The sequence below is a fragment of the Theropithecus gelada genome, chromosome 5 (genome assembly GCF_003255815.1).
Source record: "Theropithecus gelada isolate Dixy chromosome 5, Tgel_1.0, whole genome shotgun sequence".
NCBI classification, from domain to species: Eukaryota; Metazoa; Chordata; class Mammalia; order Primates; family Cercopithecidae; genus Theropithecus; species Theropithecus gelada.
Window position 1 is genome coordinate 143,771,477 of NC_037672.1, and position 26,039 is coordinate 143,797,515.

Genomic DNA, 26,039 nt, shown 5'->3' on the forward strand with positions numbered 1-26,039 from the left:
TTATGATTCCCTCAAATTGTACTTAGTATTCCACCTTTAGATACACACAATTGACATAAATAGATATGAACCTACCAGTTTTTCTAGTTTCTCTAGTTTAAAACACTACTAAAGAAATACAAAATTAATTCTTTTAAGATGCAAGCATTTGTATACATACCATTTTTAGAATGAGATTTTGCTAATGTGTATCGTATTTGTGGATGTTTAATTCTCAGAGTTTACTGTTTAAATCTCTTCTCCAAAGGTTAAATACAACTTTCTACAGTTTATTTCTGTTATCAGATAATCCCTATTCTATTTTAAAATTCAGAAGGTTCTAGTAATTAGAGTTGGCAATCTTAAATATGAGATTGACAATATGCACTTCCTAAATGAATCTTACAGGAAAAGAACAACTTCGTTTAATTTTATTAATATCCCCCCTGATAAGCATTTAGTGAACAATTCCAGGACAAGATCTTGATGACATCATAGACCTTGGAACAACGCTCAAATTATTACATTATAACATAGAATTTTCAAGCATTATTTTGATTTTTAGTGTCTAAAATGTCACTCTGTTCAATGAGCAAGCTCAAAATGAATGAGCATTTTCTCAGTACTAAGGATAAATCATTTCCTACCCATTTTCCCTATAATTTTAGTGTTGGAACCACCATTCTTTTAAGTATGTAATTATTCTATGGTTTTATTAAGGAATGAGAACTCTTATAAACCTAGTTATTTCCCCTAAAACATTCTCATTTGACCACTTTACACTAATTATATATTTTCCATTAACAGTCCATCAAAGACCCAGAGGGGAGGATGAGTGGTCCATTTTCTATGATTACATAGTAAAAGGTAACTAACTAGGATGCAGGATATTTTTAAGATGCACTAATTCTAATTACAATTACTATAATAATTACAGAAAAGGTAACTCCAATATTTTTCCAACCATTATAATTTTGGTTTTATAATATTTTTACTTCTTGAAAATTGTTAAGAATACAATTACAATACCTTGCATGAGTAATATGAAGCCCAAAAATATTGGGTTTGCTTTTAAAGATTCAGGACAAGTTTTCAAAATGTTAAAATATTATACAAAAATGAAATAGAGGTGGGGCATGGTGGCTCATGCCTGTAATCCAGCACTTTGGGAGGCCGAGGAGGGAGGCTCACTCGAGGGCAAGAGTTCGAGACCAACCTGGCCAACATGGTGAAACCTCGTCTCTACGAAAAATACAAAAATTAGGCGGGTGGGGTGGCATGTGCCTGTAATCCCAGTTACTCCGGACGCTGAGGCAGGAGAATTGCTTGAACCCAGGAGGCAGAGGTTGCAGTGAGCTGAGACTGCACCACTGCAGTCCAGTTTGGGCAACGAGAGTGAAACTCTGTCTCAAAACAACGACGACAAAATGAAATAGAAGTCTGAACTTTCACAAGTGAGAGAATACCAGTCTTAAGTGGTGTGAAACTGGTTACAAATTTATTTATTGGTTCAAGGAACTGACATGTTTTTGATCACCAATTCTGTGCCAGGTTTTTTTCTAGACACTAGAATAATAAACAAGGCAGATATAGTTCCTGCTCTCATTAAACTTATATTTTGGCCAAATTAAACAACAACAATAAGAACATAACATGGGCTGGGCGCAGTGGCTCAAGCCTGTAATCCCAGCACTTTGGGAGGCCGAGACGGGCTGATCACGAGGTCAGGAGATCAAGACCATCTTGGCTAAGCCGGTGAAACCCCGTCTCTACTAAAAAATACAAAAAACTAGCTGGGCGAGGTGGCGAGCGCCTGTAGTCCCAGCTACTCGGGAGGCGGAGCTTTCAGTGAGCTGAGATAGGGCCACTGCACTCCAGCCTGGGCGACAGAGCAAGACTTCGTCTCAAAAAAAAAAAAAAAAAAAAGAACATAACATGAACAAGAAAACTATGAGAAGATAAATGCTACATGGATAATTCAAATATTCAAATACAGTAATTTTAAAGAGTGACCCAGGTGGGGCAGCTTATGCCTGTAATCCATAGCACTTTGGGAGGCTGAAGCAGGAAAATCCTTTGAGTCCAGAAGTTCAAGACCACCCTGGGCCACATGACAAAACCTGGGCCACATGACAATTCTCTATTAAAAAAAAGAATTGGGAGGGGGCGGGGTTAGGGAGAGGGCACGGTGGCTCATGCCTGTAATCCCAGCACTTTGGGAGACCGAGGTGGGCGCATCATGAGGTCAAGAGATCCAGACCATCATGGCCAACATGGTGAAACCCTGTCTCTACTAAAAATACAAAAATTAGCTGGGCGTGGTGGCGCACGCCTGTAGTCCCAGCTATTCAGGAGGCTGAGGCAGGAGAATTGAATCCGGGAGGCAGAGGTTGCAGTGAGTCGAAATTGTGCCACTGCACTCCAGTCTGGCAACAGAGTCAGACTCCATTTCAAAAAAAAAAAAAAAAAAAAGGGGGCGACCTGATGGCCACTCTTTAGTTGCTAAGGGAAGGCCCCTCTGAAGATGTGGCATTGAACAGAGATCTGAGTGACAAGAAGCCAGCAATGTGAAGTTCAGAGCATTTCATGTAGAGCATTCAGCCAAGGCAAATGTTCTAAGGCAGGAACTAGCTTGACATGCTTAAAGAACTCCAAGAATGTCAATTCGCTACAGTGGGGTGGATAAAAAGGAGTAGGAAGCAATGAGGTCAGAGATAGGGGTGGGGCTATCTCATATTTTAGGACAGGGTAAGGATTTATATTTATGTTCTCAGAAGAACGAGAAGTAATGGAAGTGTGAATGAGAAGTAATGGAAGTATTTTAAGCAGGGAAATTGCATTTGATTTACATTTTAAAATAATTACTTGGCCTCTTTCTGCTTATGCGGGGGTGGGAGGGAACAGAGTGCATGCAGGAAGGTGAGTTTAGGGCTTACTGCAGTGTCTAGGTGAGACAATATAGTGTCATAAACTGATGTGACAGTTGCAGAGATAGAGGCAAAAGGGTGGATTTGAGATATATATTTGGTAACACAAAGGTCAGAGTTTGCTTTTGGCTTGAATATGGAGCTGGGGGAGATAAGAATTGAAGGATTTCCAGATTTTTGGCTGAAGTGACTGGGTGGATGGATAATGTTACTATTTAAAAGATGGAGAAGACTAGAGAGGTGGAGGTTCCATTTGAAATATGTTAGAAATCTGGGTGGAGGTGCTAAGGAAGCAATTGCCTTTACAAAGTTTGGAATCCCAGGAGAGATCAGGATTGGAGATACAAATCTGGAAGTCATTGGCATATGGATAGTATTTAAAAGCCATGGGCCTGGATGGGGCAGATAAGAGGAGCTTGCAGACTAAAAAGAGAAGATTGCTTGGAAAATGCCTAAATAATATTCCAATGTGGTTGAGATTTAAGTTGTTAGAAGAAAAATTTAGAGAAAAAAACAGTTAAGTTCAGTTTTTAGTACATTATAGTTGAAGACATCTAACTGAAAATGTCAAATAGGTGGTGGGGTATGCGTTTGGAATTGAGGGGAGAGGCCTGAGCTTTTAAAAGGACTGTTTTTCAAAACAGAAGGGCAAAAAGCCCAACTTTTTACCCTATCTCCAAACAATACTCAAACCCAGCCCTTCTGAATAACGTGAGCATGGCTAACCTATATTTTCTTAATAACAGAAAGCATAAGGAAAATACACTTTAAGAGGAGCAATATTTTTATACTTGCGTTTTCTTAATGTTTTTGCCAAGAGTTTATATCTCACCAGTGTGTATTTTATTCTCTGATTTTTGATTCTTGGATAAGAGTTTAATTTCTGAAGTTAAGGTACAAGAAATAATATCCAAAAGCTGTGTCAACTGCCAGAAGTTAAATTTTACCAGTTTATCCCTATTCTAATAGAAAATTTGGAGGATTCTGGGTATTTGCACTATCTTCAAATATATATGCCTTCAAATATACAACTTGATTCATACACCATATCATACTGCATATATTCATGGACTATATCTTTTCTCCTATGCTATAGGAGAAGCTCCCTCATTAGACTGTGAGCCTCACAAGGGTTTAGGTCTTGCCTGTTTTCACCACTGTATCCTAAAAAGGAAATAAAAGCAAATACAAAATCAAGGAGAGAAGAGTCAATAAAGGCAAAGAAATGGGCAGGGAGCCAGAGGGTAGCAGAAGAAGCACACGACATGCAAAACCTGAGCACAGCTAGAGCAACAGACAAGGGAGGACTTGAAACAAGAGGGGAAACAAAGTGGTGGCCATGGGAGAGAGGGAGAGGAAGACCCGGGGGTCAGAGAGCAAGGAGGAGGGTCAAGAAGGAAGAACGCAGGAGAGAAGGGAGCAAGGTGGGTAAGGGAGTCGTGGAGAAGAAGGGCCAGGACAAAAAGGGGCTTTTTAGATTTCAAGGAATAGGAGAGAGGGGAGGCAAATGAGCCCAGGGGAGAAAGAGAGGGGATGTAAGAGAAAAAGGAAATGAGATACCTTGTTTGAAAGCACTTGCTCCACTTCAGGAACTAAAGAAATATTAGTTTCACTCATTCAAATTAATTTCAAACTTGATTTCCTTAAAAAAAAAAAAAAACCTAAATCCTTGTGAAATAAAGTTAATTTTATGGCAAACAACAGAATACTGTAGTGGTTGGGAAAATGGGTTTGAATACCGTTGCCACCCAGCATCATCTGAGGGTCTGGCAAAGGGGAATTGTTTGATACCACTAAGGGTGTAGAGAACAACAGAAACTTACAAAGATAATACTTCTCCTGCTGCAAAGCACTATCCTAAGTGCTTTCCACATGTTAATTTAATACTCACAATAACTTTACGAGGTGAGAATATTGAGGCACCTAGAAATTTCAGTAACTAGCCCAAGGTCACAGATCTTACAAGTGCAAGAGCTGGGTTTTTAACTCAAGCAGTGTGGTTTTGGAATTAGTGACTTTATTCACTACATACACAGACTCTCAAAGAGATTAACAGAGAGTGTATAAACATAATTTGAGACAATAATTACCCTAAAAAATGATGGATCTTATTCATGATCAAAACAGCAATTATAACTAGAGAAACAAGGCTCTTTCACACCATTGCTAAAGGAGAATCTGTAATAAAAACACAAAATCACGAGAAAATACGACAAAAGTCCATTGTGACCAGTACATTATACTAATAACAGCTTCTTGAATTGGATAATTTTATTTTGGACTTTTTTTGTTCTTCCTTCTGTTTTCTCTTTCATGTAATCAATCTGTTGCTAAAATTTCACTCTAAATTTTCTGCAGAATTATTTTTAGGATTGTCGTTTCTTCTCCCAAGGAAACTAGCAGGGTGTGCCACAGCTGGATTAATAAAGAATTTGGAGTGAGAGAGATGAATGTCAGTGGAAGCAGATAATAGCCAACAGTTATAATCTATTTCCTTTGAATTAAATATTTTAATTGCTCCTCAAATCCAATGTCAGTTAGAATCCTCACTGGATGTGAAACTATGAATCAGGGTTAGCAGCTCATAAGGACTGTCCCACATGGCCCTAAGGTATTGGAAGAGGAGGAGGAGGAGGAGGAGGAGGCATTTCTCCTCCTAGTCCTTGCCATGGGCTTTAACTACATCCTGCAGTCCAGGGCCATTCTGCATAATATATGGTGGGAAGGCAAGGATAACATGAGAAGAGACTTTTAAAACAGCAAATTTCTCCCTAAACACTGCAAATTTCTCTAGAAACAAGAAACACATAGACTCACTTTTTCATTGTAGATGTCCCCAAGCATTGTACTTGCTCTCACAAAATCTAGGCTTTGAAAATTGTTTCTTGCAATTTTCACAAATTTTTTCAAGTATGTAATTGCTTCTGTCGTATTTCCTTGGCTAGAATGAATGAAATAGGACATCAATGGAGTATCATCTTACTTAATGTCACAATAAAGAGAAAGTATCTTGTGTCTTTCCTGTAGAAAATGCAAGATGGTTATCAGGATGATGAGATTTAATGTGTAAATACGAAATTAAAAATACATGGCTTGTTTTTGTTGGAGCATACATTGAGTTAAAACTGAAACTTTTAAATCCTCATGCATTGCTAATGGAAATGTAAAATGGTACATCTTCTTAACAACTTGGCAGTTCCTCGAAAACTTTAACATAGAGTTACCATATGACCCAGAAATTTTACTCCAAAATATATACCCAAGTGAAGCAAAAATATGTCAACACAAAAAGTCATATACATGAAAGTTCATAGCAGCATTAATCATAATAGCCAAGGCATGAAAACAATTGAAATGTATATCAACTGATGAATGGGTAAACAAAATATGGTATATACCTACAATGAAATATTATACAGTCTTAAAAATGAACGAGGTAGGCCAGGCGCAGTGGCTCACACCTGTAATCCCAGCACTTTGGAGGCCCAGACAGGTGGATCATGAGGTCAGGAGATCGAGACCATCCTGGCTAACATGGTGAAACCCCTGCCTCTACTAAAAATATAAAAAATTAGCTGGGCGTGGTAGCGGGTAACTGAAGTCCCAGCTACTCGGGAGGCTGAGGCAGGAGAATGGCATGAACACAGGAGGTGGAGCTTGCAGTGAGCTGAGATCGCACCACTGCACTCCAGCCTGGGCCACAGAGTGAGACTCAAAATCAAAATAAATAAATAAATAAATAAATAAAAGAATGAGGTAGCGATGCATGTTGCAACATGGATGAAACTTGAAAATATGCTAACTGAAAGAAACCAGACAACAGAAGATCACACACCATATGAGCCCATTTACACATATGTCCAGAATGGCAAATCCATGAGATGGAAAGTAGGCTAGTGGTCGCTAGAGGCTGAGGAAAGTGGAGGATTGAGAAATGACAAATAATGGGTACAAGGTTTCCTTTTAGGGTGATTGAAATTAGATAGTGGCCATGGTTGCTCAATCCTGTGAGTATACTAAAAACCACTGAATTGTATTAAACTTTTAAAGTGAGGACTCTTTTAAATTGTAGATTTTTAAAGTCTACAATTGTTAAAGTCATAGTTGTATAGCATATGAATTATGTCTCACTAAAGCTGTTTTTTTTTTTTTTTAAAAAAAAAAACCTTTTAAAAGTTTATAAAAGGTGAATACTAGCTTGTTCTTGAAAGCTTTCATTGGTAGTGAAAGCTCAGGTGTCACTAAAGTCACATATACAAGTGTTACATAGCCTCACAAAATGTTCAGGAAGACATAATTTCTAGCAGACAATTTGTCATTTAGTAAGCATTAATACATTTTTGAATGAAATAATGTTGAAAATTTGAGAAGGGAGACACATATGCTGCACACATGAAGCTAAGCATCCAGGTAAACTGTGAGAACCTTAAGGCATATAGATGTTTGGAGTCTAAGACTGTAAACTCCTGACCCTTGGATATTCCAGTAACATCAAGAAACTTTAGGAGTCTAGCAAATGTCCCAAAATTTGCTAGTTGCTGGGGAATAGGGTTCCTGTGCTTGAAGTGTTTCACTGTCAATTTGGAGAAGTAAGTGTATAAACTCGTACATGGGATCAACTGTGACACGTACTGACTTGTATATAGTGCTTTGAAACCTGGAGTACATTCATTTGCCTATCCTCATAAAAACATGTGTAGTGTTTTTGTTGTTGTTGTTGTTGTTGTTTTCTAGGTTTTCTAAATGTGACTCCAAATTCTTTTGGCTATTTCTAAAGACTGAGCCCACCTCTCAACTGGGGCTGTTTAAAAGAGTATGTTGCAAGTTCAGAAAGTATTTTCTTAAAAAAAAAAAAAAAGTGGGGGGAATACATATGTAGAACGTGCAGGTTTGTTACATAGGTCTACGTGGGTCATGGTGGTTTGCTGCACCTATTGACCCATCCTCTAAGTTCCCTCCCCTCACTCCCCACCCTTCCACAGGCCCTGGTGTGTGTTGTTCTCCTTTCTGTGTCCATGTGTTCTCAGTGTTCAACTCCCACTTAAGAGTGAGAACATGGGGTGTTTGGTTTTCTGTTCCTGTGCTAGTTTGCTGAGGATGGTGGCTTCCAGCTTCATCCATGTCCCCACAAAGCATGTGATCTCATTCCTTTTTATGGCTGCATAGTATTCCATGGTGTATGTACCACATTTTCTTTATCCAGTCTATCATTGATGGGCATTTGGGTTAGTTCCATGTCTTTGCTATTGTAAATAGTGCTGCAATAAACATACGTGTGCATGTGTCTTTATAGGTTTACTGAATCATTTTCTGTAGGATCCTTAGGTATATATCCAGTAATGGGATTACTGGGTCAAATGATATTGCTGCTTCTAGATCTTTGAGGAATCACCATACTGTCTTCCACATTGGTTGAACTAATTTACACTTCCACCAACAGTGTAAAAGTGTTCCTATTTCTCCAACAGTCTCACCAGAATCTATTGTTTCCTGACTTTTTAATAATTGCCATTCTGACTGGGGTGAGATGGTATCTCCTTGTGGTTTTGATTTGCATTTCTATGATGATCAGTGATATTGAGCTTTTTTTCATGTTTGTTGGCTCCGTAAATGTCTTCTTTTGAGAATTGTCTGTTCATATCCTTTGCCCACTTTTTGATGGGGTTGTTTTTTCTTTGTGAATAGATTTAAGTTCCTTGAAAATTCTGGATATTAGACTTTTGTCGGATGGGTGGATTGCAAAAGTGTTCTCCCATTCTGTAGGTTGCCTGTTCACTCTGATGATAGTTTCTTTTGCTGTGCAGAAGCTCTTTAGTTTAATTAGATCCATTTGTCAATTTTTGTTTTTGTTGCAATTGCTTTTGGTGTTTTTGTCATGAAGTCATTGCCCATGCCTATGTCCTGAATGGTATTGCCTAGGTTTACTTCTAGGGATTTTATGGTTTGGGGTTTTACATTTAAGTCTTTAATTCATCTTGAGTTAGTTTTTGTATAAAGTGTAAGGAAGGGGTCCAGTTTCAGTTTTCTTCATATGGTTAGCCAGTTTTCCCAGCACCATTTACTTAATAGGAGATCCTTTCCCCATTGATTGTTTTTGTCAGGCTTGTTGAAGATCAGATGGTTGTAGATGTGTGGTGTTATTTCTGAGGTCTTTGTTCTGATCCACTGGTCTATATGTCTATTTTGGTACCAGTACCACGCTGTTTTGGTTACTATAGCCTTGTAGTATAGTTTGAAGTCAGGTAGCATGATGCCTCCAGCTTTGTTCTTTTTGCTTAAGATTGTCTTGGCTATACGGGGTCTTCTTTGATTCCACATGAAATTTAAAATGGTTTTTGTAATTCTGTGAAGAATGTCAATGGTAGTTTGATGGAAATAGCATTGAATCTATAAATTACTTTGAGCAGTATGGCCATTTTCAAGATATTCATTCTTCCTATCCATGGAGATGGAATGTTTCTCCATTTGTTTGTTTTCTCTCTTATTTCCTCGAGTAGTGGCTTGTAGTGCTCCTTGAAGACATCCTTCATATCTCTTGTTAGTTGCATTCCTAGGTATTTTGTTCTCTTTGTAGCAATTGTGAATGGGAGTTCATTCATGATTTGGCTCTCTGCTTGCCTACTGTTGGTGTAAAGGAATACTTGTGATTTTTGCACATTGATTTTGTATCCTAAGACCTTGCTGAAGTTGCTTCTCAGCTTAAGGAGGTTTTCGGCTGAGACGATGGGATTTTCTAAATATACAATAATGTCATCTGCAAACAGAGACAATTTGACTTCCTCTCTTCCTGTTTGAACACGCTTTATTTCTTTCTCTTGCCTGATTGCCCCGGCCAGAACGTCCAATACTATGTTGAATAGAAGTGGTGAAAGAAGGTATCCTTGTCTTGTGCCGGTTTTCAAAGGGAATGCTTTCAGCTGTTGCGCATTCAGTATGATATTGGCTGTGGGTTTGTCATAAATAGCTCTTATGATTTTGAGAGATGTTCCATCAATAATTAGTTTATTGAGAGTTTTTAACATGAAGGGATGTTGAATTTTATCGAATGCCTTTTCTGCATCTATTGAGGTAATCCTGTGGGCTTTGTCATTGGTTCTGGTTTATGTGATGGATTACGTTTATTGATTTGCTTATGTTGAACCAAACTTGCATCCCAGGGATAACGCTGACTTGATCTTGGTGGATAAGTTTTTAATGTGCTGCTGGAATCAGTTTGCCAGCATTTCCAGTATTTTATTGAGGATTTTTACATTGATGTTCATCAGGGATATTGGCCTGAAATTTTCTTTTTTTGTTGTGTCTCTTCCTGATTTTGGTAACAGGATGATGCTGGCTTCTTAAAATGAGTTAGAGGAAATTCCCTCTTTTTCAATTGTTTGGAATAGTTCCAGAAGGAATAGTACCAGCTTCTCTTTGTATATCTGGAAGAATTCAGCTGTGAATTTGTCTGGTCCTGGAATTTTTTGGTTGTTAGGCTATTAACTACTACCACAATTTCAGAGCTTGTTATTGGTCTATTCAGGGATCCGACTTCTTCCTAGTTTAGTCTTGGTAAGGTGTATGCATCCAGGAATTTATCCAATTCTTCTAGATTGTCTAGTTTATTTGTGTAGATGTGTTTACCATATTCTCTATTGGTAGTTTGTATTTCTGTGGGGTCAGTGGTGATATCCCCCTTATCACTTTTTATTGTGTCAATTTGATTCTTCTTTCTCTTCTTCTTTATTAGTCTCACTAGCAGTTTATCAATTTTGTTAATTTTTTCATAAAACCAGCTCCTGGATTCATTGATTTTTTTGGAGGATTTTTCGTGTTTCTATCTCCCTCAGTTCCTCTATGATGTTAATTATTTCTTGTCTTCTGCTAGCTTTTGGATTAGTTTGCTCTCACCTCTCAAACTCTTTTAATTGTGAAGTTAAGGTTTCTATTTTAGATCTTTTCCACTTTCTCCTGTGGGCATTTAGTGCTATAAATTTCCCTCTTAACACTGTTTTAGCTGTGTCTTAGAGTTTCTGTTATGTTGTCTCTTTGTTCTCATTGGTCTCAAAGAACTTCTTAATTTCCATCCTAATTTCATTATTTATCCAGTAGTCATTCAGGATCAAGTTGTTCAATTTCCACGTAATTTTGCAGTTTTGAGTGAGTTTCTTAATCCTGAATTCTAACTTGATTGCACTGTGATCTGAGAGACTGCTTGTTACGACTTCAGTTCTTTTGTATTTGCTGAGGAGTGTTTTACTTGCAATTATGTGGTCAATTTTAGAATAAGTGCCATGTGGCACTGAGAAGAGTGTATATTCTGTTGATTTGGGGTAGAGAGTTCTGTAGCTGTCTACTAGGTCCACTTGACCCAGAACTGAGTTCAAGTCCTGAACATTCTTGTTAATTTTCTGTCTCGTTAATCTGCCTAATACTGACAGTGGATTGTTAAAGTCTCCCACTATAATTGTGTGGGAGACTAAGTCTCTTTGTAGGTCTCTAAGAACTTGCTTTATGAATCTGGGTGCTCCTGCATTGGGTGCATATGTATTTAGAATAATTAGTCCGTCTTGTTGAATTGTTTCCTTTACCATTATGTAATGCCCTTCTTTGTCTTTTTGGATCATTCTCTGGCTGCCCTTAACAGTTTTTCCTTCATTTCGACCTTGGAGAATCTGAGGATCATGCTTCTTGGGGTTGATCTTCTCATGGAGTATATTAATGGTGTTCTCTATTTCCTGAATTTGCATGTTGGCTTGTCTTGCTAGGTTGGGAAAATTCTCCTGCATAATATCCTGAAGTGTATTTTCCAGCTTGTTTCCATTCTCTTCATCTCCTCTAGTACTCCAATCAATTGTAGGTTTAGTCTTTTTATGAAATCCCATATTTCTTGGAGGTTTTGTTCATTCCTTTTGATTCTTTTTTCTTTATTCTTGTTTGCATGTCTTATTTCAGTAAGATGGCCTTCAAACTCTGATATCCTTTCTTCTGCTTGGCTGATTCAGCTGTTGATACTTGTGTACACTTCATGAAGTTCTCGTGCTGTGTTTTTCAGCTCCATCAGGTCGTTTATGTTCCTCTCTAAACTGGTTATTCTAGTTAGGAATTCTTCTAACCTTTTATCAAGGTTCTTAGCTTGTTTGCATTGGGTTAGAACATGCTCCTTTAACTCATTGTAGGTTTTTATTACCCATCTTCTGTAGCCTACTTCTGCCACTTCATCCATTTGATCCTTTGTCCGTGTCTGTGCCCACATCCCTTGGCTGGAGGGAGGGGGCTCCTCTTCCCCGTGTGGCTCTCAGGTGGGCCACCACACCACACTACTCTTCCCTCTCTCCGTGGGTCACGCCTGCCTTCTAGTCAATTTTGATGACAGAACCTGGATAGCTTGGTTGCTGGTGAAGGATTCACTCACTTATCATGGTTTATTTTGATGGGAGCCCCAGCTTCTAGTAGGCCATCTTCGCCCCGCACCCACCAGTAGCATTTCTATATGCCCCAGAATGTATTTTCAATGGAGTTTATTTTTAAAAAATATTGGTAGGATTAGGGTTATCTCCTTGCATAACCTCCCAAGGTTTGAAAAACATTTAAACACTGATATGTTTGTAAAAATAAATTAGATTACTTTAAAGTCAAAATGAGTTATGGTGGAATTTAGAAAGATGTAGGTTTGAATCTCAGCTCGGCCTCTTAGATTAATAACTTTGATTATACTAAAGTTATGAAACTAAAGAAAACTTTTGTTTCTTCATTTTAAAAATGGCCACAAGTTGCTGTGGGATGAAAAATTGTGTAAATGTATAGCTTGGCATGTAGTAGGGATTCAATAAATGGCACTTGTGTTATTATTATCTCTCAGTGAAATAAACAACTATCACATTGACAGCTCTCTACTTGACATTGTCTACCACAAGCCAAGAGGCAAATTCAATTTAGCTAAGCAATCCTTCCTGAAAACATTCATCATATGATGAATTAAACACTCTGATTTGAATGTATGCTCTGCAAATCAGTCACATAAAGTCCTGGTGTCTGTTTCCTAAGGCGAAAAATCAAAGAGCTCACATTTTTTGTTTACTTGAGTATCAAGTACTATCAAATACTTTTTTGTCTCTTAGTGATAAAAGAGTGTTCTACACATCAGAAATAGGATGAAATTTTATGTTACTGTAGCTGTGAACACAACTTTTTAAAAGTCTGTCCTCACTTTTTCATACCAAAATTATGACTGATCTTCCACATATAGGCATAGGTCAATTCTCCAGAAAAAATACGAATTATTGGAGGAAATTTTCAAATGCAGGCATAGAGTAAAATATAATGAGAGGTTCACCGATTATTTTAATTTAAATATTTGTTTTGTGAAACTAAAAGTTATCGAGAGAGCTTGAGTATAAAATATTAATAAAGAAAATACATTATTTAGAATTTTGAGTGAACTTGTGGTTCTAGGACTAAAAATGTTCTATCAAATTGTTAATTTTTCACACTCTTTCCTAGACTATAATATTCAAGAAAAATTGATGGGGGAAAATGATGATTTCTCTGAATATCTCTTTAAAACCTTAGGGAAAATTATTATTATTAATTATTTAGCTAAGATGGACTCGCTGAAGCTTATTTATGTTCATGTTTCTAAAAACCAATATATTTTTGAAGAAAGTACATTTTGAATTAGATTTGGCCTGCTGAGGATTGTTAAATCAAGATACGTACAAACAAAGAAACAAGCAAAAAAACTAAGTTTAGAGTATGAGAAACACAAAATAGTATAAAAAAAACTATTGCTGGGTAATTCAAGTCATTTTTCTTCCAGAGGAGCAACAGATCTCCAAAACATACAAAATTATCTAGAATTTGCTCTAATGAATAATGCTAGAGAAAAAAGTCTTATTATTGTAAGTCATTTGCTTTACTCAATGAATGTAGAGATCTACAGTCAGCAAAGCTGTTAATGCAACATCTGAAATATTAACATTATATGCTGGTTAAAGGTTTTCCAAATTTAAAAGTTAGCAACAGATTCAGAAGCCATTCTTTTTATGGAAGGGGAAAACACGGAATATTTTCTTACAGAAAAGCTACAGCTTATTTGTATAAGTTAAAGGACAAGGTTAAAATGTTAGATAAATATTAATTCCAGTTTTCTATATGCAGTGCACAGGTGCAACTTGAACAGCATATTATATGGTATAATCATTAAATTCATTCAACCAGACCTTAGAGAGTTAAAAACATATATTCGGAGGAACAGGACTCCTCGGTCCAAAGAATGAGAATGAAACAGTGCAGAATATTTGTGTATCAAGGTGATTCCAGTTTCCAACTGGGAAAACAGGACTGTTAACACCCACGTCCCTTGACAACTGTCCAATTATGTATATCACACTTGGCCTACTGTTTGCAGTAGAAGTAATCAATAAAGGATGTGGTTGAGTGAACATAGATTTTGGTTGAACCAATGCATGAAAACTTAATCATTTACTCAGAGAGAAGAAATCAAATAGAGCAGAGATGAAACAGCCACTAAGGGGTTTGTTGATTGTGCCACCAAGTTTGTGGGCCACAGATGAAAGTAATAAGGCAAATGGGATCAGTGACAGGAGAAAATGCAAAAAGCTATTCTTAATTTCATGAATTAATAGATATGTTTTGATGTATTTTTTTGGTCATTTTTAGGAAATTTCACATCAAAGCCCGGATGTTCCATTTTAAAGAATATATGAAAATTACTAGGGCGTGTCATTTCTCTCAAGCAAGAAAAAATTAATTTTCAGCTATAACAGAAAGGTAATTTTCACACTTGAAACTTTGTGCTGATTGATTTAAAGATCTCCATCGTGGAAAGTTTTCTAGGAAATAATTTAACTCGAGTTTGCAAGAAAATTTACAATTGGTATGGAATAAACCCAGAGATGGGTTAGTTGTGACCAATATGTATTAAACATATTTTTGTGAATTTTTTCTCTGTATTTTTTAAAATAATCTGAGTATTTTGGAAAGTTGTGACACTTCTGTAAATGAACTACTTCAGTAAACGAGGCAAAAAAAAGAAATGCCATGAGGAAAATATAGGGATTTTCCCTCTCTGTATTTACTCAAACTGTCTGTCTGTATAATAATAATATTTACTTGTAATTTCTCAACTCACTTTCTCTTTGTTTTATGGACCATAATTCTAGCTTTTATTGTAGTTTCACAAGGCAATTTTTAGTATTTTAGAACATCAACTCTTTTCTTCACTATTATTCCAAGCGGGTGAAGAACAGCGTTACAAATGCTTATTTTCTGCTATGTTGCTTAAAGTCTTATGCAATTAATATTATTCAGATCATTGGCAAAAATAACAAAACTTGTTCACTTAACACCTTCCCCAATAACTCTAACACCAAGTCTGTATCTATTAATAATATCACTAGACAGGCAACTCTGTATTACCAAATCCTCAGTCTTGAGGGATTGTGGGGTGTTTTTCAATTGAGGGCTTAGTATAAATTCTTATAACCATTTTAGAAGCTTCCAGCCTTAGACCTTATTCACCGTTCATGCACGCTCAGTTGATGGCCTTAGACACACACTTATCCTAGACATGGCTATCCTCTTCCATTTCCTTTAAAGATATAAAATATGTTTATAGAGATAGGGCTACCATTAGTGAAACTTGTGCAATTGCATAGGTTAGGAAAAAGAGATTTAGAGGTGATGCTAAGCTTCATATGCAATTTGATTTATTTCTCAGCTGCCACCACCATAATTTCCTCTATTTGGGCTGTAGTCTGTTTCTTGCATGTTGCTACTAACCTGAGAAGGACAATTTAGGGCTATGAAAGGGCTGGTACCTGTGTGTGTTTGTGTTTATGTGTGTGGGTATGTGCATGTGTGTTTGTGTGCACATGCATGTTTACTGAAGGATATCAAGTCTTTCAAGCAAAATGTTCTAAAAATGATCACAGAATTTACATCAAAGCATTTATTCAATGAGTGGACTTGATTTAATAATGCTTTACGCTATTCAGGATGCTGTTGTCTATCTTATAGAATTTTAGGTTTGGAAACATCTGCCTGTTACTGGATCACCCTTTTGAATTATTTTGCACAGATGTTGAAATAATATGTGGAGGCTTGCACTCCCTGAGTGCTCCTCTGTAACCAACAACGATGCTGTAAAATCACAGATTTGGATTGGAAAGCTGGTTGTGGCCTTGGGACACTTTTTCACTACGACCTCAGAATAAGCATCCTCTGCACTGTCTTGTGCATTGTATAACATTATAAAATTAAGAATGCATGTCTACCATGAAATCACTGGTGGCTTTATTGTACTTTAGTAGATGGGAATTCTTTTTTTAATTAATTTTTTTTTTTTTTTTTTTTTAAATAGAGATAGGTTCTCACTATGTGGCCCAGGCTGGTCTCAAACTTCTGCACTTAAGTGATCCTCACACTTTGGCCTCCCAAAGTGCTGGGATTACAAGTGTGAGCCATTGTGCCTAGCCAGGAATTCTTACAAAAAGAATTAGTTTACTTGGCATAAAAGTAAAATGGGGACAAATCTTCTTGCTCCTTTAAATGTTTGCCCTCAGGCACATTGGCAGGCTGCTGAGAGTGTTGGAACAGAATGGTCCCCAGTCCTACCCAAAACACATTCAGCTTCATGATACATCAAATATAGCTCTGTCCCGTCCCACTCCCAAGCTCCAAATAATACTTAAATAGGCAAATTCAAACATCAGATTGCCTGTTAGTGCCAAAATTCACCAGATAATTGTTCAGCTCTTCACTTAGCTTTGACTGTATCGACCAGGAATTCAAATCCTGGGATGGAGGCTAAAATATTCCAGATAAGAAACAAAGCTAAGAGGTGAGAATTATTTGAAGACAGGCTTATGTCTCTGGAAGTTTCAAAAATAATTATAAAGACCATCAGTAACCAAAGGGACATTTCAATATTTATCCTGTGACATAGTAAGTGCTTAGTAGATGTTTATAAATAAATTTTTCCCTTGAAGTTTTATCTCTTTATTAATTAATTAATTTATTTTTGAGATGAGGTCTTGCTATGTTGCCCAGGTTGGACTCTAACTCCTGGGCTCCATAGATCTTCCCGTCTCAGCCTCCCAAGTAATTGCAATTACAGGACCCCACCACCACACTCAGCTTATCTCTCTAGTTATGCTGGAACACAATGGAAATGTCATTTTGTAAAAATTATTTTATAAACATGTTAGGGGATACATTTATATGCTCCTACAAAGCAAAGCAAAGAATGCAGTCCTTTTCTGCTGATTTTTGGGCAGTGATAACAGCAGAGTCAAGTAAGTTCATAATCAAATGTACAATCAGCAGAGCTGGTTTGTTCCAAATAGACATAAATTGAATTCTTATCAGTCTCTTCTTTGTATTCAACCATCTGCATCTTCTGGGTTGTTGTTTGGAAGTAAAAGTTTCAAAAAATAGCTGAGTTGGTCTTCCATGGACTAGTTACCAATCTTTATTTAGAAGGATCACAACATTCACAGGCTGCTTGCCTTACCCATGACTGGCTCTGTCTTTCTTGGGTAAACACCCATACTCTCCTTTTCCTTTTTTTTTTCTTTCTTTCTTTTTTTCTTTTTCTTTTCTTTTCTTTTTTTTCTTTTTTTTTTTTTTTTTGAGACAGAGTTTCACTCTTGATGCCCTGGCTGGAGTGCAATCTCGGCTCACTGCAACCGCCACCTCCCAGGTTCAAGTGATTCTCCTGCCTCAGCCTCCCAAGTAGCTGGGATTACAGAAGCCCGCCTCCATGGCCAACTAATCTTTTTTTTTTTTCTTTGGTATTTTTAGTAGAGAGGGGGCTTCACCGTGTTGGCCAGGCTGATCTCAAACTCCTTACCTCAGGTGATCTGCTCGCCTCGACCTCCCAAAGTGCTGGGATTACAAGCGTGAGCCACCGTGCCTGGCCTCTCCTTCTAAATATGTCTGCGTTCCTAAACCATTTATCCAGTGATTACTGCATTTTATTTATTTTGTGGGATATCTTTAATTTCATTGGTACTGATATTTTAAACTATGATTATTATATTAGTAATGGTACTTATATAATGATTCCAATTTTACTTCACTAGGTACTTTTTAATGTTTCAAATGTCTTTCAAATAACAGTTTTACTTTTAAAACACCTCCTTGTATGTGTTTACAACTGATATAAATGGAAAGAAATTAGAACTTAACACAATCTATATCTGTTACTACAGTTACTGCTACCAACATTACTATTGTTAAAAAGCTGTATCTTGGATATAAGATAACATAATAAAAACCAAGGCCTTAACCGATAACTTCTCTTATTGTTATTATTTCTTAAGTCATAATGCTACTCTATAACAATCAAATGGAGTAAACAATGATTGCAAGACAATGACTGAAGGATGAATGATACGCCTTCCATGGAAAAATAGGTATCAGAAGTTGTTCATGTATCTAACATTTTCTGTTTTAAATGAAATATTGGAAAGATTGGTTTTAACTCCAGTTGTTTATCCAGATGTGCTCAAAGGAGAGATGTCTTAACGGAAAAGCGTGACTGAAGCATAAATGGAAACTTTCCTCAAAGAAGAGATCTGGAAAGGTTATGGTGAGCCACAGCCACTGAAGCGTACTACATATTTCTGTGCTCTCTGCTTTCTTAACTTGTGAGATGTGACCCGATTTTTTTCTCTTTTATTCAAGGTCATCACTAAACTTACAGAGAACCAAAAAGAAAATAAAACGAAGGAGGCACAGACAAAGAAGAGTTTAGATGCGTATTTTAAAATACCAAAATGGTTTAAAATAACTTACGATGAAAGGGTCACTTAAGAAGGGCACTGCTTAAAATTTAAGCAGGCGGTAATGGAAAGCGACAGACCTCAAACAATTTAAGCCTTTCACAGTTGAGTGAATTCACAGTGACAGCAAGACGAGGATGTGCTAACTTACCTCTGCAGGACCTTGGCTATGGCTTCATAGGCTCTCCCCAGGCTGAGATCATCATCCAGTTCTGTGGAGATTTTACAGTAAGTGTCAAGGACCTATCAGGAAGAGAAATACATATTGAACATATAGCACAGCCAGATACACTGATGTTTCATTTCATAAGATAAAAACTTAAAATTAATACTTGTTTTTAATGTCTATAAAAAATTTTATTGATTAAAAATTCATGTTGGTTTGGTTTATTTTTATCTGTAGTATAACTTGTTTTGTGGCAATCTCTTTAAGCCATGACAGTGAGGCCTTACTTTTGGATAAAATAATTCTTTTCTTGCACAATTCCCAAATCTTCCAATTTATATAACTTAGGCATGAATAAATAATTGAATGGTTTTTACTTTATTTTAAAATATGGGACTATTATCTAAGGTAATATAAGGCAGATTATAATATTCTACTATGATAGCTTAAATATCACTTTTCTTTCTATAAATAGCTATTTGAAAAACATGAATTTAGGTACCAGGCAATTTCTAAATCTATCATTTTATTAGATGCATAGCTCACAGTTTGTGCATGTATACAGTTTACACTAAAAATATTTCTTACAAATGTATTTCATTACCAACAATCTCTTCAATAATCAAAAGATTACAGCTGCCACAGCCAAACATGTGATCTCAATTTAATTTAACACTGACATCATCTGTATGGTATAATTTTCCCTTTTCCTTTTTTCCCTCTTTCAATGGCCGGAAGGAGAAAAATACGTAAAATAGAATCCCCGTTCTTCCTTTTTCCTTCTTTATTACATGACCCAACCTATTACACACATGAGGACACAGGAAATCTCCAAAGACCTCTATGGAAATCCTTTTTGCACATTTTCTAAGAAAGAATTAGCAAAAGTCATTTGACGGCATTTGGAAGACAGAGTCAGTGTGAGGGACGACATAAAAACACCTTGTCTGTTACTGCCTGAATCAGGCAGCCTAGAAGGTTTAAGTCTGAGCGGCAGGGTTGATATTTTGTTTGCTTTCTTAGTGTCAATATTTGGAAAATAATTTCAATGAGGCTATTGTGACACTTCATAAAATTTGAGTTTCATGTGGTTTGCAAGTGACTGCTTGACATAATGCTGTTGTTAAAACTTATGGCTATATATTGACCCAGGGTTTTAATTCCTGCTAAAACCACAAAGTTCAAAATTTGGGGATTTTTTTTTGTACTTTAAAAAATGTATCTATTTTTAATAAATAATAACGTATCTATCACCTCACCAAATTACCATTTGTTAATGTGGTAAGAATGTTAACAATGTATTCTTTTAGCAATTTTGAAATATACATTATTATGACCTTTGATTTTCATTTTCAAGTCTCCTAATAACCCTGTGTAAACCTGAGAATATTCTTTTCACCCTGTCTTACACAACAAGTAGCACTTAGATCTAATCTGATATGAATTGACGTAGACCTTTCTGAGTTAAAGGGCAGTGCCTCTGAATTTTGTGAATTTATAAGAGATCTTTTGGAATCCAAATATCAAAATATTTAGGAAGAGACTTTCTGGTGTCTTTTTAAGGTACATATAATTTATATGACATTCTAGAAGTTTAAAGTAGAGATCGAATATAATTATATTTTCTGCCAAAATAGTTCATTTGTTTTTTTCAGCAAATACCGTTATTGTGTCTCAGGCACTATGTTAGACCACAGGATCTTAAGTAGATGAGAATATGCCTGTAACCCTCAAGGAATTTACAGTTCAGTGCTCCAGACTTTGGACTGATACAACTATGTGAATTAACAATGACTGAAGACAGGTTTTTCCAGGCCTAAAGTTGTGCTTATACTGCACCACTCTCTCATGGCCCTGATCTCCATGGGCTCTGAAGCACGTGGCAACAATCAGAGGTGCCCAATTTTATCTGTGAGGTGTGACTCTTCAACCCATGGATAGAAGGGTAGGTTCCCAAGAAAATACAGGTAGATACTTCAGTGTTGATGGCTCCTATCCCACACCACTGTGCAATAATTCCTGGGAGCAGAGGGGCAAAAAACAGCTTTGGCCTTGTACTTGATTCCATAGTAGCTTCCCCATGGAGACAGATGTGGCCTGCTGAAATGAAAACTAACCTTAGAATAAGAATACTTGGATTCATGTGCTAGCCTTCCATACCCAACACATTTGGGCCAGGAAATCTCTTTAAGTTTAATTTCCTCATAGTAAAAAAGAAAGTCTACCTCTGAGAATGTTGTGGCACTGTGAGATAATATAAAGTGCTATGTAGATATTAGGACAAGAATTCTTTGGGAACCTGTTAATTAGCCACCAGTGAACAGCTCCGGGTAGGAGTGTCCCTCCTCAGAGTAAAGACAACTGATCTTTTTTGTGGGTTGAGAGAGTGGAGACAGTGTGGGTATTTCCTTAAACAATTTACAGAAAAACAGGAAACATATAGGCAGTAGGACAAATATAGTTCATTATTGACCAAGTAGGGAAATTGTCAATCATATGAAATTCACATGAGGGTCTTGCAAAGGAACTGCTCTAAATCAAAGACACACCCTCTGCTCCTCAGGAACATGAGCTGCAGTGGGAGAGAGGAGTGCATACAGGTGGAGTCATAAAAAGATTACTAGACAAAACACAGTGGATTGGCAAATTGTGTAGTTCAAACTAAAAAGCAATAAAATGAGTGGAAAAATAATATGTTACTACAAATTCTGTAGAAGATACAGATGTTTTAATTTACAAGAAAAATTCAACCCTATTAAAAAGTGGGCAAAGAAGGTGAACAGACACTTGAAAAGATGACATGCATGTGGCCAAAAAGCATACAGATAAAAGGTCAGTATCAGTGATCATTAGAGAAATGCAAATCAGAACCACAATGAGATACCACCTATCATCAGTCAGGATAGCTATTATCAAAGTCAAAAACAACATATGCTGGTGAAGGTTGTGGAGAAAAGGGAATGCTTATACACTGTTGGTGGGAATGTAAATTAGTTCAACCATAGTGGAAAACAGTGTGGCCATTCCTCAAAGGGCTAAAAACAGAACTACCATTCAACCCAGCAATCCCATTACTGGGTATATACCCAGAGGAATATAAATCATTCTACCATAAAGACACATGCGTGCAAATGTTCATTGCAGCACCATTCACAATAGCCAAGACATGGAATCAACCTAAATGCACATCAATGCACACTGGATAAAGAAAATGTGGTACATATGCACCATAGAATACTATGCAGCCATAAGAAAGAATGAGATCATGTCCCTTGCAGCAACATGGATGCAGCTTGAGGCCATTATCCTTAGTAAACTAACACAGAAACAGGAAACCAAATACTGCATGTTCTCACTTATAAGAGGGAGCTAAATGATGAGAACTCATGGACACAAAGAGGGGAACAACAGACACTGGGGACCTGCTTGAGAATGGATGGTGGGAGGAGGAGGAAGACCAGAAAAGATAACTGTTGGGTACTAGGCTTAGTACCTGGGTGATGAAATAATCTGTACAATAAACCCCTGTGACATAAGTCTACCTATATAACAATCCTGCACAGGTACCGCTGAACTTAAAATAAAAGTTTTTTAAAAAGATACAGATGTTTTATACGGCTTTATAGCAGGCAACTTTATCTGCTTAAAGCAGGTAAGGTATAATCTACAAATTAATAAATACTGATCAACTTGAATCACTAGACAAAGAGTGGAACGATTTTTACAAAGAATACTTCAAGTATTATAAGAAAATACAGTGTGGCAATCTGAGGGGTGCACTGCACTTGATTGACTATCCCTGTGGCAGACAGTATGTTGGAAACAGAGCCAGGATCGGGATGGTTAAAATCTAGCATTGCAAATCAGAGATAGGTAAAAATAAAGGATCCCCAGGTACAAATATTTTGATGAATTGAAAATATATACAATATAAAAATATAAATGAATTTATCTATCTTTAAAGTTCAAGGGAACTAACTTAACCTTTGTCAAAAGACAGAGGAGAACATTAATTTAGCGTGCTACTGTGTAAGTTTCAATGGACACCAAACGACATGATACCAAAGTTACCAAAGTTGGCAAAGCCAGTTTATACACCTCATAAGAATTGAGTGCTACATGGCCACTCTATCCAATTGCTCCAATAATTTCAGTGAGTAATGAAAATGAAGCTTTGAAAACAATTTCTATGACTTCAAAGAAAACAGACTATCTTCTTACCAAAATGAAATAGATGTACTTGGTAAAAACATTTTCAAATAAAATCCAAAGTTCTTAAAATAAAATAATTGCTATTGGTCACCTAAAAACAAAACTAGTAGAATACTCACCAGAAAAAAATGAGAGTGTACAAAAGAACAATGCTGGGGATATGCTACAGATTCTTTGAAGAAGTGTTGTTGTAAAATGAAATTTAAGGATTATTAATTTATTTTTACTGCAATAGTCTAAGGAAATATCGAATTTAAGTCCAACATTGTCAACTGTCAAAAAAAAGTAGAATATCTATCTGTCTTAGAGAAAGTAGAAAAAATCCTTGCCCTCTCAGAAGATAAGAATTTAAAATTTATAAGAATAAATTTTGTGCCTGAGCTTTGGCACCTTTATGGAGACACATAGAAGACATTATTACGTCTAATAATTTCGAGCACCCAATTGTCTTTTTTCCTTTCTATGCTTAGGACTACCAGTTAGGAGAGTACCTTGGACAGACAAAAATGAACTACAACTGATTCGTGAACGACACAGGTTTGAACTGCATGAGTCTATGTAATGTGAATTTTTTTCAAGCAAATGTAGATTAAAAAATACAGGATTTGAAGGATTGGGAACCTGCCTGTGGGAACAACTGTATTTGGTATTCATCCTCCTTTCTGACTTCCTCTGTTTTCCTATTTCTCACCCCACTGCAATTCCTCTCTTTTATAGCTTTATTTTAGAAACCATTAAAACATAAAATTCCACCAATCTTGGCCCATATGTTTGCTTTAACAACTGAAACTTTAAACCACTATGAGAACTATCACTTCAGGCCTACCTTTTCCAAATTAGATGAAACTGTCTCCCACCCCTCTGCCCAGCCAGCCTTTAGAGAAAAACACTGTTCCAGTTCATTTGTTTTTAAAAAGTTTAAAGACCTAGGGCGCACCCAAGATGGCCGAACAGGAACAGCTCCAGCCTCCAGCTCTCAGTGTGAGCGACATAGAATACCAGTGATTTCTGCATTTTCAACTGAGGTACCGAGTTCATCTCACTGGGTCATGTGGTGTCGGACAGCTGACGCTGGTCTGCGGATGCAGCCCGACCAGCGAGAGCTGAAGCAGGGTGAGGCATCGCCTCACCTGGGAAGTGCAAGGGGGAAGGGAATTCCTTTTCCTAGCCAAAGGAAATTGAGACACACAACACCTGGAAAATTGGGTAACTCCCACCCTAATACTGCACTTTACCAAGGGTCTTAGCAAATGGCACACCAGGAGATTATAGCCCACACCTGGCCCAGAGGGTCCCACGCCCATGGAGCTTCCCTCATTGCTAACACAGTAGTCTGAGATCTAACTGCAAGGCAGGCGGCAGCAAGGTTGCCTGCCATTGCTGAGGCTTAAGTAGGTAAACAAAGCCACCTGGAAGCTTGAATTGGGTGGAGCCGACCACAGCTCAAGGAGGCCGGCCTGCCTCTGTAGAATCCTCCTCTGGGGACAGGGCATAGCTAAACAGAAAGCAGCAGAAACCTCAGCAAAGGTAAATGCCCCTGACTGACAGCTTTGAAGAGAGCAGTGGGTCTCCCAGCATGGAGGCTGAGATCTGAGAAGGAACAGACTGCCTGCTCAAGTGGGTCCCTGACCCCTGAGTAGCCTAACTGGGAGACATCCCCCACTAGGTGCAGACCGACACCTCACACCTCACATGGTGGGGTATACCCCTGAGAGGAAGCTTCCAGAGCGAGAATCAGACAGCAACACTCGCTGTTCAGCAATATTCTATCTTCTGCAGCCTCCGCTGCTGATACCCAGGCAAACAGGGTCTGCAATGGACCTCAAGCAAACTCCAACAGACCTACAGCTGAGGGTCCTGATTGTTAGAAGGAAAACTAACAAACAGAAAGGACACCCACACCAAAACCCCATCAGTACGTCACCATCATCAAAGACCAAAGGCAGATAAAACCACAAAGATGGGGAAAAACCAGTGCAGAAAAACTGGAAATTCAAAAAATCAGAGTGCACCTCCCCCTCCAAAGGAACGCAGCTCATTGCCAGCAATGGAACAAAGCTGTACAGAGAATGACTTTGACAAGTCAAGAGAAGGTTTCAGTCAATTGAACTTCTCAGAGCTAAAGGAGGAACTACGTAACCAGTGCAAAGAAACTAAAAACCTTGAAAAAAGATTTGATGAATGGCTAACTAGAATAACCAATGTAGAGAAGTCCTTAAAAGAACTGATAGAGATGAAAACCATAACACGAGAACTACGTGACAATTGCACAAGCTTCAGTAACCAACTCGATCAACTGGAAGAGAGTATAAGTGATTGAAGATCAAATGAATGAAATGAAGCAAGAAGAGAAGTGTAGAGAAAAAAGAGTAAATAGAAATGAACAAAGCCTCCAAGAAATATGGGATTATGTGAAAAGACCAAATCTACGTCTGACTGGAGTGCCTGAAAGTGACGGGGAAAATGGAACCAAGCTGGAAAACACTCTGCAGGATATCATCCAGGAGAACTTCCCCAACCTAGTAGGGCAGGCCAACATTCAAATTCAGGAAATACAGAGAATGCCACAAAGATACTCCTCAAGAAGAACAACTCCAAGACACATAATTGTCAGATTCACCAAAGTTGAAATGAAGGAAAAAATGTTAAGGGCAGCCAGAGAGAAAGGTCGGGTTACCCACAAAGGGAAGCCCATCAGACTCACAGCAGATCTCTCGGCAGAAACTCTACAAGCCAGAAGAGAGTGGGGGCCAATATTCAACATTCTTACAGAAAATAATTTTCAACCCAGAATTTTATATCCAGCCAAACTAAGTTTCATAAGTGAAGGAGAAATAAAAGCCTTTACAGACAAGCAAATGCTGAGAGATTTTGTCACCACCAGGCCTGCCCTACAAGAGGTCATGAAGGAAGCACTAAACATGGAAAGGAACAACTGGTACCAGCCACTGCAAAAACATGTCAAAA

General features: G+C 37.5%; 1 protein-coding gene across 4 annotated transcripts in view; it reads right to left on the reverse strand.

Annotated features, from left to right (window-relative positions):
* TTC29 (tetratricopeptide repeat domain 29) overlaps positions 1-26,039 on the reverse strand; it is a 252,624-nt gene that overhangs the window by 115,325 nt on the left and 111,260 nt on the right. For all 4 annotated transcript variants that reach the window (XM_025385535.1, XM_025385532.1, XM_025385533.1 and 1 more), the window contains 2 exons: positions 18,846-18,937; positions 5,724-5,847 (listed from right to left, as the gene is read on the reverse strand). In XM_025385535.1, the coding sequence (XP_025241320.1) occupies positions 5,724-5,847; positions 18,846-18,937 (216 nt within the window). The remainder of the gene's footprint in view (positions 1-5,723; positions 5,848-18,845; positions 18,938-26,039) is intronic.